Below are 18126 nucleotides of genomic sequence, written 5' to 3'. Positions count from 1 at the left end.
TTTTTACTGCTGGTTGTTTTTGCCTAGAGGGAGGCAGGAGGAGAGATGGTGCTGGCAAGAGGAGGAGGACTGCTCTCTTTTCTTACACCTTAAAATGAACATAATCTTGGGTTTCCATGTCAGCAGCAAGCAGCACAAGTGAGGAACTGTCTTCAGCGCAGCGGGGGCACTGACACAGGCTGTGGGATTCACAAACCAACTCGCAAACCCCACAGCGCGATTTGGGGTTTCAAGCAGCAAAGTCATCACTGAACGCTAAAGCTCCAGGCATAAAACCACCACCCAATGAAATGGAATGTTTTTAATTGCCAAGTTCTTTTAGCTGCTTTAGGTAATCTTTAGTTAAGATTCTGATTCTGGTAATGTAAACATGCTTCTAGAAATGATTGTAGGTGTATATACCTTCCTTTGGTCTCTACTCAGGGTTAAAGCTTCCCATCTAATAATTCGACTTTGCTTCCTGTTCTATTTGTCCCACACCTAGACTGAGATGGATTGAACTCGGTGTCATTAAAAGCATTGCCTCCATTTACAGCCAGTTCATTTTTAGGTTCGTTTTACTTCTGAAGATGCAGCATCTCCCCTTTTCCATCAATAAAGGACACGATGAAACCTTGGTTTGACTCTGGTCAATTTTAACAAACGGAGCATACGTATGTCCCTCTTTGACCAGACTGGGGACCTCTGCTAGAGCAAGAACAGAGTCTGCAATGACATGTCATATAAGTCTGCTCTGTTTCACAGCCTTCTCCAGGGACAGGCCAGAGCACAGGACTCCCAGCCGACACCGCAGCAGCAACGCGCAGGGCAAACACTGGGTGCCTGCGGCTCTGGGGCAGCCTCAGAAGCTGTGTTGGTAGTGGGGCACTTCACAGCATACCCTGACTTGAGCACAAACAATGATTACTTCTCTAAACCCCTTCACACTTGGAATTCCGACATCAGCACGTTCCCATGCTGTTTGTTGCTGTGTTGAACTGATTCTCAGTGTTGGGAATGAATGTACTTTGTTCTTCTGGAAAGTGCACTACGCTGTGTCCTCAGACCCAAGCCACTTGGTACTGCTCCTGCAGCATTCAAGGTGGAGGTGCACAAGAGGAACACGTGCTGCACTCCAATGTCAAGACCTCCTTTGTTCCCACATAAATTCAGGGGTTGCACATTAGAAGATCCAGGCCATGTAACTCCCTTATCACTGATTTCTCAACACCAGTCCCCAAAGTTATTAATTCACAGAACGGGCTTCCCCAAATCAACATGAAACCAGCAGCAACGAGTGCACTTATGGACCGAGCTGCACCTGCATGGCTGTTTAATTTAGAGATTAACAAGTCCTCTAGCATTACCTGGGAAGAAGTAACACTTTAACCTTCTTTTGGGAGACAAGGTCATAGAGGTAACACAGACTGTACAACAAAGAGTACCAACACTGCCTCAGGCTGGTTTCTTTCTTTGCAGAAAAAGGGAGAAAATGGGTGCTGTCAGAAAAGAAATATTGAGGAACACCAGTTGAAATCTGTGTGCTGTTCCAGGAGAAGAACTTGTTAAAAAAAAAGTATCTATGCAGAAAAGTCCTTTTCAAAGCCTCTTTTATAAAGACTGGCCCAACAAATGAAGGCTTACTGCAAAAATCTTCCACATGTTTTTATACCAGTATTTTTTTTAAGGAAATACTATGGGGACAGGCTCACATCCTCCTTTCTGAGCCTGTAAAAGAGGATGTCGGGGGGGGAAAAAAACGCAACAAACACAGATAAGAAATCACAAAAGAATGAGGCTGAGGTAACAGTCAAACCCACCCCCATTATTGTTTTAAAGAGTACTTCAGATTTGAAGGTCAAATGTTAAATAAACTCAATTACACACGTGATTGTCCACGCTCACAGAAAGCACCAAGGCCGAAGACAGTTCGGGGACGATTCGTGTGCAATAGATTCAACCTTGTGATTTTGGTTTTTTAAAAGAAAAAATAGTAAGATTTGTTAAGAGAGTTAAAAATAAGTTCATGGTAGCATCCTACAACTCCTTCCACACAATTTTCCTACATATCCTTTAAGGAAAACAACAGTAATTGGTCGTTTAGCAAAGCACGTGTTGGCTGGTCTCCCAGCCCTCTGATTTTATGCCATCCTCTGCTTCCACACACAGGTGTTCTGGGGAAGTGGATCTGGCTCCAGCAACAGCAAAGCAAATTTTCAATAACAAGTAGAGGTGTATTGCTTACTTGTAACTGGTATTAAATTTTAATGTCTTCATTGCATAAAGAGGTATTTTTTATTTTTTTAGAACTTAGATTTTATGTTATTTACAAGAAAATATACAGTGCCAGGTTAGAATGTCACACGTCCATTCCAACAGTGTGCAGCGGGTGCGTCTGGCGTGTTCACATCCAGCAGGACACAGAGCTCGGTTCCTTGGGACCCTGTTGAACAGTCACAGAGGGGAAAAGGGTTAAGTCTGAAACAGCACATTTTAATGTAACTGACTTGACTGAGCTGCGAGGATTTGAGAACATCCACTTGATACGAGAGCTGGGAGAAAGGACAGCTGCCGCTCACAGCTCTTTGATGCTGTCGCTGAGAATGGGTATTTTCCCTTCTTCCCTCCCCATTCCCAACTGCTACAAACACTGGGCTTCACTCAGCAACTTTCTGCTCTGGAAATGGCACTGGCACCGCATTCGTTCGATTGGGTTTCTCTCCTTCCTCTGCGAGGAATGCTGCTCCTCTTTCAGAGGTCCCTTCTCCTTGCATCCTGTCTGACAGGCTTCCAAGAGACTGACATACACGGTATCAAAGGCAAAACTCATGTATGTATTGGGTGCTTTACAGCTCCTGCCCTTCCAACTTGCTTCCTTAGACCGCGTTTAATGGTATCGGGATGAGCCAGTGTGTGTCCTCGAGGCAGGATACACCTTCAGGATATGGATCTGAAAAGCAGGGAGCAGACTGACACCTCCACAAACAAAAAAAATGCCCACTTCTCCCATTGCTGCTTCCCCTGCTGAAGAAGCAGTGCTCACAGCGATGCTCCCAGGATCCTCAGGCCGACCAGAGATGCTGGTCTGTTCCTCACTGTAACTACAAACACACTGGTGTCGGGTAGCTCAGGAGGACAAGTCTTTGCCGAGCAGAGAGACCAGACACCAGAGTGGTTCCCAGCGCAGAGCACTTGGACAGTGTCACAGTTAGACAGAGCAAAAGGGGGGATTAAAAAGTTGTACAGACCATAATCCTGCTGTATGTGAGAGAATCCTTGATTTGTGTTCAAAGGAAATATATTTCAGCCCACTGTGGCCAGTGGGACAAGGGAGGTGATTCTGCCCCTCTCCCCTGCTCTTTGTGAGACCTCGCCTGGAGTACTGTGTCCAGTTCTGGAGTCGCCCACATAAAGACATGGAACTGTTGGAATAGCTCCAGTCACTGTATCATCTTCATGGCCCCTGGACTCTCTGCAGTATGTCCATGTCTCTCTTATAGTGGGGAGCCCATAACTAGACACAATACTCCAGGTGTGGCCTCACCAGTACTGAGAAGAGGGGCAGGATGGCCCCTGACCTGCTGGCTCCGCTCTGCCTAAAGCAGCCCAGAACACTGTTAGCCTTCTTTGTGGCAAGGGCGTATTGCTAGCTCATGGTCAACTTGGTGCCCACCAGAACTACCAGGTCCTTTTCTGCCAAGCTCCTTTCCAGGTGGTTGGTCCCAGCATGTCCTGGTGCCTGGGGTTGTTCCTCCCCAGGAGCAGGACTTCACACTTCCCTTTGCTGAAGTTCATGAGGTCCCTGTCAGCCCACTTCTCCAGCCCATCGGGTCCCTCTGGATGGCAGCACAACCCTCTGGTGTATCAGCGTTTCTCCCAGCCCTGTGTCAGCAGCATCCCTGCACTCTGCCCCATCATCCATGGGGCATTCATTTATCAGTAATGAACCTTTTGAACAGGACTGAACTCAGAACTGATCCCTGGGATCCTTCCCTGGCCTCCAACTAGGCCTTCCACTGATCACTAGCCTGACCCTGCCCTGACCCTGGCCTGACCAACGCTTCAGAGACCATTTAAGTGCAACACACAAAAGCTTCAGGTTTTATCACCATCAGCTGCAGACAGACCAGTGTTCCTACAGACGGATATATTACTAGCTGCTGAGAAACAAAACCAGTTCAGTGGAGTTAAACAGCAGGGCTACTCCCTGATCCCTGGGTTGGTCAAGGAACCTTCTGGTTAAGGGTTCCAACGCTGGTGTGTGGTGGCCAGCTATGAAGCTGATGTGCTGAGTGGGTCAGACTTGCAAAGGGGGGTCTCACTTCAGTGAAAACAGTGGAAGGTGCCCTAGCTTCCTCTGTCTTCTATCATTTCTTTCAATTCATCATGCAGAACACATCACTGCTGGCACTCACACGCCTCTGACACAGGGCTCACGCAACAAGTATCTATTAGAAACGATGTGTGTAACACCTTGTTGAGTAGCCAGCATCTCCTGCTTACCTTGAACACCAAACTGTGAAATTGCTACACGAAACTCTGCACAGGTTTCACGTACCCAAGTACAGATCCCAGAGGGATCACAAGCTAATGATACCCACCTACACAGCACTGTGTGTCACCTGAATCCTTTCTGCTCTATGGGAACCAGAGTAGAGGTACAGAATCACAGAATGTGTTAGGTGGGAAGGGACCTTCAAAGCACATCTAGTCCAACCTCCCTGCAGTAAGCAGGGGCATCTTAGCTAGATCACATTGCTCAGAGCCCCATCGAGCCTGACCATGAATATCTCCAGGGATGGGGCCTCCAGCACGTCTCTGAGCAACCTGTTTCAGTGATCCACCACCCTCAGAGTGAAGAATTTAATAACAGATATGAAACCCTTCTGCCAGAGATTGGCAGGAAAAGGTGCCAAAGCTCAACCTGAGCTCTGCAGGTAGAACTGACTTCCTAAGTCAGGAAATGCAACAAATACAGGGGAGACAAAAGAAATGGCTTCAAGTTGGAGCACAGGAAGTTCCACACCAACATGGGGAAGAACTTTTACCCAGTGAGGGTGAGGGAGCCCTGGGACAGGCTGCCCAGGGGGGTGTGGGGTCTCCTTCTCTGGAGATATTCCAGTCCCATCTGGATGCCGACCTGTCCTAGGGTAGGGGGGTTGGACCTAATGAGCTCTGGAGGTCCCTTTCAACCCCTGGGATTCTGTGATGGCACAGACACCCCCCCCCCCCCCCCAGTGCTGACTGCTCTGCCCGACTCTGCTGAGAGGCAGCTCAGACTTGCTGTACACTGATGGGCCTAAATGGCATGGGAAAGAGCTGATTAACAGAAACGAAATACTCAAACTCTGGGATATTTACCACACACTAGAAGAACACACAGCTTCCCCAGAATTTAAAACTAGGTATCACAAGGGAACAGCAGCAAAAAACCAGCAATGACCAGACTCATTAGTGGCTCAGAGATTTCTGGAGCTCTTGAACGTAGTTAGCACGTACCTTGCTCAGCTCTGGAAAGAGTTCCTGAATCCCAATGTCCAGCAGAACATAAGTTAACTAAAAGAAAACAAAGACAATTAAGAAGACTCCAAAGCAGCACTCCCACCTTTTAATATATTTTTGACTCGGAAAAGTCAGTCCCCTGCCACAGCCACAGCAATTACCTGTTTGTTAAGCACTGGTTGCTGCAACCCATCAAACAGAAGCCTGATGCCTTCATACTTAGCCTCTTCCCCAATGCACTTGCCTATTAAATCTAGACCAGATACCAACAACAAATACACAAGTCATTGGGATGCTCTGCAAAACAGCTGTAGTGTACAGTTCTAGAACTCGTGTCATTAAAAAAAACAAGTTTAATTTAAAGAAAGAGATTCAAATTCTGTCCATCCAAAGTGGTAAAGGAAAAACAAACACTCCTTTGGTTCCTCCTTTTCTCCTCCCTTTCCTTCGCAACTGCACACCTGAGCACTTATTACACTTTTCATAGTGCCAATGCATTGTCCTGATGCACTGTTTAATAAACCACAAGTAGAGAGTTTTTTAATTACTTTCTGAATAACGTAGCACATGGGCCCCTCTTCCCTAGTTTATTCAGCAGATTTATCTTCTGCCTTCATGGTGTGCATTTTAATGGGATAAAATACATCTGAATAAATACAAATCATAGAACATTCTAAAGATGAAACTAATACATTACTAAGTACATTTGTAAAGCTCTTTATTTTCATCATATGTTTGCTAATCACTATGCTACAAACTTAGTCAGTGACACTTCAGTAATGAAACGGAATTCCTAGGTTTCTACACCTAGTATTCTCATGAACTCAGGTCTCAGCAGCGTAAATATTATTTGATTTGGAAAGCTAACAGGACTATTTGGGTTATATATCTGCTTGAACAATCAACCATAAGAGTGATATAATAAAGCACCTGGAATGTATCTCATCATTTCTTCAAAAGTCTGCTTCGCTCGCTTCTGTTTATCCTGGAGGGAGCGAGGTTCAGTATTCTCACAGAACACGGCATCTGCAGCAAAGACATGGTGAAAGAGACCCCAAAAAACCTCTTTAGGCAGCTATACTGACACACAAAATGTGGTTTGGATTATGGCATCAGAGTTGAGCTGCTTTATTTACTATGTGGCCTTGGCCAGAAGGGAAATCCAGCCTTGCTGGAAAACACCATCTGTTGCCTACGTTGGCCTGGGTGAATCCAGAACACTCCACCTACGTGGAGGACAACCTTCAGCCAATTCGTTTCTGTTCTTTTCAAATCTGTAAAGCACCATCTTCCAGGTGTGGATCAATTCTACTTCAGGGTAATTATGATGTCCTATTTCCCTTACACTTTCAAAATGCTAAGCAGTGTCTATAAACTGTGCTAAAACACTGCCTGGAACTGGCAGAACTTCCACATTTACTTGTGCATGGAAAAAAGAAAAGAAAAAAAGAACTGCTGTTCATCAGAAACAGTAGGCACTCAAGTTTCGGGTTTTGGCTTGGAAGGATTTACTCCTTTTCTGTCTTTCACAAGCTTTCTTTCTGGCTTGACAGGGACAGAGCTGTCTTGATTCCAGAGCCCTGGCCAGATGCGCTGTGTAGACCAGACGGTTGTCAGGTAATACTTCTCCGCTGTTATGAGGTCACTTTAAAATGTTTTTTAATCTCTTTCCTCTTTCCTGATTCGAAGGCCAAGAACACTTGAGCTCTCTCCAAAGCCCACCACAACAAAGGGAACAGAAATATTAATAATAAAGGACTGTGATGTAGCAACACAAGTGAAAAAGTAACATAAAGACTGCACGAAGCAGCCATGGTCTGACACACTGAACCTCCTCTATCCTGTTTTTCTTGTTCTTCGCACACCTCAGCAAATTACTACACATTGTCATTTTTCCTGTAATCTTGACTGACAGACAGCATGGCTGACTCACAGAATCGCAGGGCTTGGAAGGGACCTCCAGAGAACATCGAGTCCAATTCCCCTGCCAAAGCAGGTTCCCTCACCTACCTGCAGTGAGCTTCCGGAATCTTTTCACAGGCCAACTCGTTTTTTAAGACTCCCTCAGCTTTTGTCAGGCACTGTGAAGTTTAGCACTTGGAAACCCAACAGAAAGGATTTCAAACACCAAACTCAAGCAGGAGTTTCGTGCTGAAGACGTAACTGTCACTGACCTCTCAGCAGCGTGATCAGAGAAACCAGCCGGTGCTCCTGAAATAGCTGATCTAACTTACAATGCAAGTAATAGTCACTGTACAGTTCCAAGGTATTTTTGAAGAGAATTCTTCCTCCCATCAAGAGGTGGTGCAGCCAGTCAGGAATACGGAAAACGACCCTACCTGCAAAGTGACAGCAACACACGGGTACAGCGTGTTCCAGTGATGATGATAAGGGAGTCAGGCAAAAGAAAGGAGGAAGGGAAAAGACTGCAAACAAGCAAACATTAGCTTGCTTACTGCAATCCTGGGGGGGAAAAAAAAAAAAGGTCACTGATCTCCAGGCTGCTTATCAAATACTTCCTTAAACTGCTTTTATTAATTAGCTTCCACCCAGAGGGCACAAGCAGCCTCGGCACGGCACACCCCAGGGAAAACAAAGGGCCTACACCCATAAGCTTTTACTGTGATGGAAAGGGAAAGCAATATAACCAACCACCTGAGCAACAGTGAATGATAAGTTAGGACATTTCAGCAATAATGTCTTTTAAAGGTTTCTACAGCTGTATATTGTTAAACTTGCAAGTACTGAATTGCACAGGATAGAACCAAACCTTCCCGACTTGGCACGAAGTAGAACCACCAGTATGAGAAATGGCTTCTTACCAACATACATTAAGTAGTCATAGACTCCTTCCACAGTCATCACTTCCATGAAGTAGTTCTGATTCTGTCGTCGTTCTGTGTTCTCAGCCCGGTTTGCATTATTCTTGAATAAATCGTTGAAAAGCTAAAAATAAAAACATAAGACTGAACATATTCCACATCCAAAGGCAAGAGGGTATAGCCATCAGTTCTCTGGGCTGCTTTTTGGTTTGTCTTTTTAAAATAATTAGCAGCTTTTTCCAGAAATTTCAAAGAACTAGTTAGTTTTCCACTTTTCTTCAAAAAAACAACTCACAAAAAAAATCCAGCAAAAAAATGAAACCTCTTTACTTTCTGGGGTGGGGGGTGGTTGGGAACAGGGGAATATTAGAGAGCACGTCACGTGTTGCTCAGATACCAACAACCGAGACACCTGAATTCAGAACAAATCAGCAGCGCAGCCAAGACAATAACTCATGAGCTCTTTTGTGTATCTAGACTTGTATCATGGGCTTTGATTCCTCTGATGCATCCCATTCTGGAAATGATAAGAGAATTTGTCAGCCTTAAATCACAGGGGAACCTGTGTTCCTAAAATTTCCCGTTGGTTTCCATTTTAACATAGATATAACGGTTTCTGGACAAAATATCCAACTTTTTAGAGAGATAAATCCCTTTTTCCCCTGCTGGGTTATTTATAGTGAAAACTTCAGGAATCTTTGTAACTTAGCAAAATTTGGGTTTCCATGTATCCCATTTCTCATTCTATTCCTTCATCCTTACTATTTCCCCCTGTTTCCCCCCCCCCAATCCCTCCATTTGCTTGCCTTTGGTTCTTCCCCAAATGATATCCCTATAATATTTGTAAAATCCCCAGAGGCTCTTCCCCACATTCCATCAGGAGTCCCACACCACCAAGGCAGGACTCCCCACCACCACTAAGTCCATGGGGTCCAGCAGCTGGAAAGGAGTCCTCCGAATCCTGAGGCTCTCCACATTTGGCAATACCCAGCAATCACCATTAACAGTTTATTTCAGATTAACTTATCCCCCAAAAGACAAAAAAGAGTTTACACAAAATACTCTGCTGCTATGAAAATAGTGTTCAAAAGTCCATGACAAGCCTCTAAAAAATAAAACAAAAAAATCCCAGAACTAGAAGCAAATGCAACATCTTTCCAGCGTTGCCTAGGTTGAGATGATTGCCACCGACACAGATTTTTCTATATCATTCTCAAATTAAAAACAGTTCCAAGGAACATGAAGTAATTTGCTTTTTATGTGATTCACTTTCTGTGGAGCAATTCCCCCCTGAAATAAATAAGGCCAAATCACAATAGGTTCTGAATCACTGGAGCGTCCAAACAGAACCGCTCTGAGGAAAAATGACATCAGGAGACCTGGCCAGACTCAGGTTTTGACTTGTACTTGTGTAGGTTCTCTCTTTTGTTAAGTGCTGAACTGCTGGCATTACCTTCACAGAGTTCACTCAGATTAAACAATGCCAAGTCGTTACATAAATTACATAAGAAGGCAAGTGTGGTTCATGCACTGGTGGGTGACTGGCATCCAGGGAAGTACCGAACCTAAAAAGAACAGGTAATTATTCGCGCCTACTGTATGCAAGCATCCCTGGCATGTTGTTTTAAAAACACCCCTTGTATAAACTCGAGTCTATATCCTCCTCTATACTGAAACTGGGACACTGGGAAAATCTTAGTTCAATTATTGTAACTTATACAAGAGCCTCATTTATTTTTTAGATACACCCCACGCCCTGACAGAGGTGATATAAACTGAGCCAAGTCAGAGCAGCCCACTGGGCAACGCAGACAGAGGTTCAGAGGAGCGTGCACAGGACACACTAGATCATTAGCAGCAGCCTGGTAGGGGATGGGTATCAAAAAACAAAAAGGCAAATGTGAAGGCCACCTGAAGGTGTCTTTTGCACGTTGTACTTCCCTCTGCACACGGATAATCTGTCTGGCACCTTAAATACAACAGTTCCCTGATCACCGTCAGCCTCTGTAAGCTTAGACTCTTGCACATGAGATTTCAGAGAGCAATGTGTGGCAAGGCTATCCAGCCAAGGACCAGTTTTAACAAAGCACATGAAGTGTGTAGTCCACAGTCATTAGCAGTGCAGCTCTGCAGGGTGCAGCAGCCCTAACACAAAGCAGCATTACAGCTCCACTTCTACTAAGGTGGTTTGCACTTTCCAGTATGTTGACTCAGAGGAAAGCCAAGCAAAAAAACCCCACAACTGGATGTCTAATACAGAAGCTGTGATTATATTTGCAATTTAGATAAGCTCGGGACTTTGCTTTTAAATGTTTCTGTGCATGGCAATATAGGAGATGTGATAAAATGATCACAGCTGTAATTAGACTAAAAACAAAGACAATCTCCATTGCTATCATCATTCATAGCTTGAAGATTAAACAGCAACTGTGATTTATAACCACGAAATAGTTTTAAAAGTCTTTCTATGAGGAAATTGCGCAGATCCACACTGATCTGTGGAATCTGAGACTTAAGAAAGCTCTTGAAGCAAGTGAGAGATAAAATGCTTGTGTTAAGAAGCCGTCCAAAGTAATCCCTGGCTCAGTAGGCTCTTTATCATTCCTCAATGGGAAAAGCAAGCAAAGTAGGAGTGCTTTCATACAGTGCCTAGTGGAGGAAAAAAGGTTACTCAATGGTGAGCGCACATGCAAATACACGCCCACATTCCAGCGTGGGTGTGACGTTTACAGAGGCAGTAATGCCATCAGGAACAATATCCACAGCCAGAGGCATGAACCTCTCCACCTCTTTACCTGCTCATTTGCAAAGAACAGGTGCGACTACCAACACTCTCAGGAGGAGGAACATAGGCAGTGTCTGAACCTGTGCTCAGACAGACCCTATGGAGCCACTGTGCAACCAGCGGTTTTACTGCTGCTGGCAGGTCATAGAGTCATAGAATCCCAGGGGATGGAAGGGACCTCAAGAGATCATCGGGTCCAACCCCCCTGCCAAAGCAGCTCCTCAGCTCATATTGCACAGGGAGACATCCAGACAGGACTGGAGTATCTCCAGAGATGGAGACTCCACACCCCCCTGGGCAGCCTGTCCCAGGGCTCCTTCACCCTCACTGGGTAAAAGTTCTTCCACATGTTGATGTGGAACTTCCTGTGCTCCAATTTGCAGCCATTGCCCTTTGTCCTGTCTCCATAGACCACTGAAAAGGGGCTGGCCATTTCCCCCTGCATCCCATCCTTCAGATATTTATAAACATTAATAAGGTCCCCCCTTAGTCTTCTTTTCTCCAGGCTGAACAGTCCCAGCTCACTCATCTTTTCCTCACAGGGGAGATGCTTCAGGCCCTTCATCATCTCTGTAGCCTCCTCTGGACTCTCTCCAGGAGATCCCTGTCTTTTTTATACCAGGGAGCCCAGAACTGGACACAACACTCCAGTTGGGCCTGACCAGGGCAGAGTAGAGGGGGAGGTCCTCAGAGGCTGGCAGGACGATGCCTTTGCAGGCATATTTTGCAAAACCAGCATCAGATGAGAAGTCCCAACTTATTCTAGCCAGTCAGACAAAAGCATGTTGGAAAGACACTTGAGCTGCCTACAGACCTTCAGAATGCCAACACAGCTGGGAAAGCCAGAAATCCTGTTGGCACCCCTAGATGTGAGGAGCAGGGGTTCTTGTTCGCTTGTTTAACCAGGGAGGTTGTTAACTTTCAATCGGATCTGATACAAGATAGAACCCAACTGCTACTGACTGTACTAAGGCTGACTACCCAACATTCACTATGCATTTGTAGCTACAAGCCTTTTCACCAATATTTAAAGCACCCACACACCACAGAAACATTCAAAAGGAAGCAGCACACAGAAAATCTTTCGGAAAAGCAGGAGTGTTTCTGATTCAACTAAAGCTTTCACCTGCCCTGACAGACCTTCAGGCATTTCTCCTTCAGCCTGTTGATGAAAAGGTAACCTGGGTGTACCCCGTTCGTGGCAAAAGAGTTGGCAGCACAAGCACTGAGGAACACCTATTGTACTCTCAGTGGATTCCATCATGCTGATACTTGAATAAACAGATCTGTGTCAGATAAAATATATGGGAGCACTGTGGCAATCCAGCAACAGCTGGAAATGGATTCTAGCATTTACCAAGAACGTCTGTGTTTTTAAAAGACCTTTCTTGCTACGAGGTAACACACTCTTCTCCCAGGAGGGCACTCAGAAAGTGCCAACCCCCCCATCCCTTTGGCTGCCTGCCAGACCTCCTCACTGACTTTGTACAGGTAGCTCCTGGTATGGGCATTTAGCAGTCATCTCCATCACCAGGAGGTAAGGTGCTGCACAGCACTTACACCTTCACCATGGCACAAAAGGGAAACTGCAGAACTGAACACCTGAAGTCTATGCCATGTGTATTTGGGGGGCAGGGAGGGGTGTTACCTCAGTCTACCTTTGGTTTGACCTCTGCACTTAACACCCTTGGTGCCTGCATTCCTAGACAGTGTTTTCCAGCTTAGTTCCATCTGAAATAAATTCAGTTAATGAGTTCCAACACAGTATGCTAGTACAGGAGAAAATGTGGTAGCAGAGATGATCAGGTGACCTGCTTCCAAAAAAACATCACTGGTCTGAACTAAAATGGTCTGGCAGATGAAACCAGTGTGGTTTGCACACCATATCCAAGAAGTGACAAGATATAAATGGCACAGTGTCCTGGCACCTGGCACACAGCTTTTCCAAAGCGTGGGCTGACCTGAGAAAACTGCCTTCCACACAAGGCACGAGCACCCCACCAAACCAGCAAAAGGGATGAATTTCACAACGCGCATGGGAGGACTCAGCAGAGGCCATAACACAGCACAACCCAGGATATCAGATCTCTGATAATTACAGTGCAAGTGTGGGCACCCTGGCTAAACTGGCAGGTGGGGAAATTAGTCAGAAAGCACATAAATTCCTTAAGCACACATGCGTCAGCTGGTCAAAACTGGCAATATAATTTCAGCACAGGACTGTGTTACCTGATCTGAGAACTGTCTTGCAACATCCCCCAAGGCAAAGCGTCTTGAGTGCCCACCAGTGAATACATATCATAGCTCTGAAGGAGATATACTCAAGTCTGAAGCTTTCCATCTACTGGCAAAAAATGGCTCCCCAAAACAAAACAGATTTTTTTTGGGAAAGAAAAAAAAAAATCTAAAATATATGTAGAGCCAGTTACTTCAGCTATGAAACAACTAGAATAAAGTTACAAAGGCAGTGAAGTCTCTCTCACAGTAGAGTGAGAGAAGGAACGGAGAGCTGGGACCAGTCTAATCCATTTTGCTCTCTGCCAAGAAGCTCATGACAGAAGCACCTCTCCTGCAGGGTAGTAAGCAGTGTGAGCAACAGCTCTGACTTGGACTCCACACACTTGTGCCTCCATCGGAGCACATACATGGACAGACAGTGTGATCAATAGGTTTCCCCTACAATATATATCTGAAAATGGCATCAGAAAAGAGAAGGCAGTAGGATCTACCTTTCATTTAAGGATGAGCTTCCAAAATGAAAGCCAAATGCAGATCCTGGGATCACCATGATTGAAAAGAACTGGGAAGATTTCAGAGTGTGAATTTCTGTGTACGTGTTCGTTTGCAAGAATAACATACTGGCACCTCAGAGCTGGGATTTCAGCTGAGCAATACTAATTGCACTTTTTGACATGCTACAATCCCAGTGGTTCTGAACACCACTTTAAAGAATTCAGTTTGATCCTCTAATAGTTTTTCAAGCAAACTACGGAAAGAACCCCGTCCTCATGGGAATGCTTCATAGTGCAAAGGATTTAAAGTATGTTAAATGTATTAAAACCACTAACTTCAGTAGCTCTTGACAGATGATGATTAAAAATTTAACAGATTGTTCATACTACACTGCAGTGTGCTGCCAGGTGGCTTATAAAACACAACTGAAGTATTTACACATATGTCGTTTCGAGCACAAGTCGAAAGCCCCACATCTGATTTTTAAAACTGCTGGGACATTTATACCCCTCTGAATAGACAGCAAGAGCAAAATAACCTTGGAAATAGGGCCTGAGGTAAGTAAAGACTTGAAATTAAGGATACTGATCTTCTGTGTTTGCACATGTAAGCTAACACTACAGTATTGGCTGTAGTAATCCAGATTTCAGGTTTAGAAGATGAAATCTAAACAAATTAATAGATGTAACTGCCATTGTACTTAATCACTATGAAAGTTTTGCAGCTGCGAATTCTGTAAGTGTCATAACACTTTAAAGCTATGTACAGTGAGGGAAATCAAAAGGTCCACTTTATAACAGCCCATCACCAAAAAGAACCATAAATGGATCCTTCTAGCTCTTGCAAGAAAAGAGCAGGCCTAGACAGTGCTTTTCCCCAATACTCTTTCAGTCTCCAACTAAAAAAGTCCAGGGGCTGGATGCAGTTTCTCTACAGCTATTCCTTTTATTTTTTTCTTTTTCTAAATTTCTCCAGTCTCACCTTACAATTGTTTAAACTTATGTGGTATTCACAACACCTTCTGGTAAGAAGTTCCACAGATCTATTAACCATCACAAGAGTTACTGCTTTTTGTTTCGAACCTGGCTCCTAAGACCTTCATTTAATGCCTCTTGGGTTTTGCTCAGCAAGAGAGAGGAAGAAACCTCCAATCTTTATCCCCTGCCCTCTCATGCTGTATGTTATTCTTCAAAGAATAAAATCTCCAATTTATCACTTTGCAGAATGAAGTGTCCCATTTTAAGTAGCCTGGTTTCAACTCCTCTTCCCAAAGCTAATGAGACAGCAGAAAAGCATGTAGCAGTGTTTTGTTGTAGATCCTCTCACATGGCAAAGTGAATGCACGTTAAATATTTTGTCCCAAATCACATCAACTCAGTAACTCTGAGCTGGGGTCTCTAAAATCCTAGTTGAGAAACCATATTAACCTATTATATAGGCCAGACCTCAATGAACTGTATACCAGGTAAAGGCAGATAAACAGGTATCAGCACCTTGACAACTTTGGCTTGTAGCACTTCAGCAAGCCACAGATTTGTTGAACACTCAAGTCCATCTCACTTCAAAAAGGAATCTATCTCATGGTATTAGAACATTCCTCATTACACACCTCTTTTCAGAGAGAGGTCGGTTCCCCCCACTCCTCTAAAGTGAAGGAAGATGACTTACTGTACCTTCTTGTTGTTTTCAGAAGTGGGACTCAAAATGGTTAGTTCAGGCCTACTTGGTTTAGGCTTTGGAGATTCACAGGAGTTGATAAAATTCATGATGAATGGCTCCAAATGCTGACCTTTCTGAAATAAGATACGAAGGACCTGTCACTTGCATAACTACAGGGAGAAAAACCCCAAACCAAACTCTAAATAAAAACCTAAGATACCAAACAAAATTCTGACTAGCTGGTAAGTTAATAGCACATAAAATTAGTCACTGCAGTGAAAACACTGGCAACCTGGAAGACTTACCTCCTTCATCAGCTTTCCTGGAACAGATTTTATGATTTTACCTGTAATTAGAAACAATAGCCTTCTGTTATCACTGGCTGATCAAAGACATTTTGCTCTGTTACATTTTATGTACTCATTGCTTAGTGTTAAGTTAAATATATAAAATAGTTTTTTAATCTGATTTTTTTTTAACTTGGCACTAAAGCTATGAAACTAGAGTCTTCCACATATCCACATAAGCTTATAGCTTAACATAATCTTAATGTATCTTCCATATGAGCTTGTAACTTAATGCTTTGCACTTTTCAAGAAAGGATACTTAGAATATGAAAAATATGCAGATGTTTATCTGTACTTTAAATAAAAATCTAGATCTGCCTTTGTAAATTTTCTAGAAGCTCAAATATAAATAGCTATAGCACCCATACCATGTGACACCAGCATCGACATAATGTTCTGTATTAAGAGTTCTTCATCCTTCATAAACAATTACCACAAAAGGAATCACAAACTTCCTTTCCCTGAGAAGATCAACTAAACTGGAGAGGTTCTGGAAAAATCTGGTCTCAAAAATACTGGTGAGGATGTTTTACAAGTTGAACAGGCTACTGTTGTGGCCTTAAAAATCAGCTCTCCTGTCCTGTTAGGGACATCAAGATACTGCAGAGTTACTGCTGAAAAATGAATGTGTCTACTATTACCTTTATTTTAAGAACTACAACCATGGTATTATTTTTCTTATCTACATGTTATTAAATTTGGAACTTACATTGGGAAGTATGTACAATCATCAAATGACAACCAAATCGCTCCTTCTCACAAAGAGCCACAAAAAGCCCTACTGAAGAGCCAAGACTTGTTACAGTGATGTTTAAGCAAGTGAAGCATTGTCTCAGGCACGAGATACATCACAGTAAACACCATAACTACAAGCTATCCCCTTTAACTGGGGGATGACCACTGAAATCTCATTTGACAACTCTGTAAACAGACCAAGAGAACGGCCACCCCAGCAGGTTCACACCATGACTGGGAGACGCAGAAATGCAGTGGCACAGTTCAGACGTGGCTCTTTAACGCCAGGTGATTCTAGAAACATGAAATACTGCAGTTTTCAGATTAAAATCAACAGATTTTAATCCACTAACACCCAAAGGTGTTTTATATTAAGAAATCCTTTATGCCATCACACACCACACCTGCAGATAACGACTGACTTGCGCAGATTTGACTTGCGACAACACCAAGTCGTTTTGAGCTATGAAACCTGTTTAAGAGAAATCTTATCACCTTGCTTGCTGACAGAAGGATTCAAAAGCAACCACCTAAACACTTTTTTCCATAATGCCAAAATGTCATTTTTCTTCAAGGAAAAAAAAGTATCAGCATATCTTTCTTGCTGAGCTATAATTTTAAGGGCTGTGAGTTCTAATTTCCCACCTCCATATCCTTACACAAAAATTCCCTACTCAGTACTACTATCACATTCAACCACAGTATCTACAGGATTAGTATTTGTCAGCAATCAACAACTAGCATATTACCTACCCAGATTCACATCAGGCAACATTTTATCAAGAAACTGAGTCTCTCCTCCATTAGGGGATAGGAAGTCAGCTAGAAGTTGGCTGTTACTTAGTTCTGGATGCTGCAGAAGTTTCTTTGAGACAGAAGGAAATAAAATAGTAAAGTACTTTAACCTTTAAAAATCAGCTTCTGTATACCAAAAAGAGATATTTAAAGAGCATTATATTATCATAGGTACTGGCATTGGCAAAAGACTTCTGTTTTCAGCTTTATCAAGGTTTTTTTGCTCACTTTAATCCTTTCTATAGCCCAACTTATTTGGAAACAAACAAAAATTCCAGCAAAAATCCAGCAACAATTAGTTTATTAGTTTTGTATTATTAGTTTTAGAATATTCTTTGCTCTAACAGTTTATTTGATACCTGCAGATATTCCTGGAACTCCTCTCTCTTCGATTTTAAGAACTCATAGTTCTTGGGGCCGATGATTCTCTTTGAGGGAAGCTGAGCATCAGGAAAGGTACCTAATAAAGATATCAAGGAGATTAAATTATTCTTGTAACACAGCAAACATTGCATTCATTATTTTAAATTTCAGCTCAGTGCTGAAAGATAATCACAATAGTGGGAAAAGTGGCTTTCAAGATGATGGAGAACGTACCATGAAATTCTGTCAGCTTCGACTCAAGCACATAAAATTCAAGATACCTCCTGTAGACAGACCAGTGTTCGGGTTCATGCCCAACTAGGGAGAAAAAACCCACAAACCAAGATTAAAAATAAACCAGGTTTTATACTACTTGAAAGATGAACTGGGCAACAGCAAAGGTATA

General features: G+C 43.4%; 1 protein-coding gene across 1 annotated transcript in view; it reads right to left on the bottom strand.

Annotated features, from left to right (window-relative positions):
* Positions 1-2220: 2220 nt before the first annotated feature.
* SNX14 (sorting nexin 14) overlaps positions 2221-18126 on the bottom strand; it is a 52581-nt gene continuing 36675 nt past the window's right edge. The window contains exons 18-28 of the mRNA XM_084261213.1: positions 17955-18038; positions 17717-17817; positions 17316-17427; positions 15786-15826; positions 15495-15614; positions 8304-8427; positions 7656-7820; positions 6412-6507; positions 5643-5734; positions 5479-5535; positions 2221-2422 (exon numbers count right to left, since the gene is read on the bottom strand). Coding sequence (XP_084117339.1) covers positions 2384-2422; positions 5479-5535; positions 5643-5734; positions 6412-6507; positions 7656-7820; positions 8304-8427; positions 15495-15614; positions 15786-15826; positions 17316-17427; positions 17717-17817; positions 17955-18038 — 1031 coding nt within the window. The 3' untranslated portion in view covers positions 2221-2383. The remainder of the gene's footprint in view (positions 2423-5478; positions 5536-5642; positions 5735-6411; positions 6508-7655; positions 7821-8303; positions 8428-15494; positions 15615-15785; positions 15827-17315; positions 17428-17716; positions 17818-17954; positions 18039-18126) is intronic.

The sequence above is a fragment of the Gallinula chloropus genome, assembly GCF_964237585.1.
Source record: "Gallinula chloropus genome assembly, chromosome: 3".
Lineage (NCBI taxonomy): Eukaryota > Metazoa > Chordata > Aves > Gruiformes > Rallidae > Gallinula > Gallinula chloropus.
Note: the sequence above shows the minus strand (reverse complement) of the source record. Positions and strands in the feature narration are given on the sequence as shown.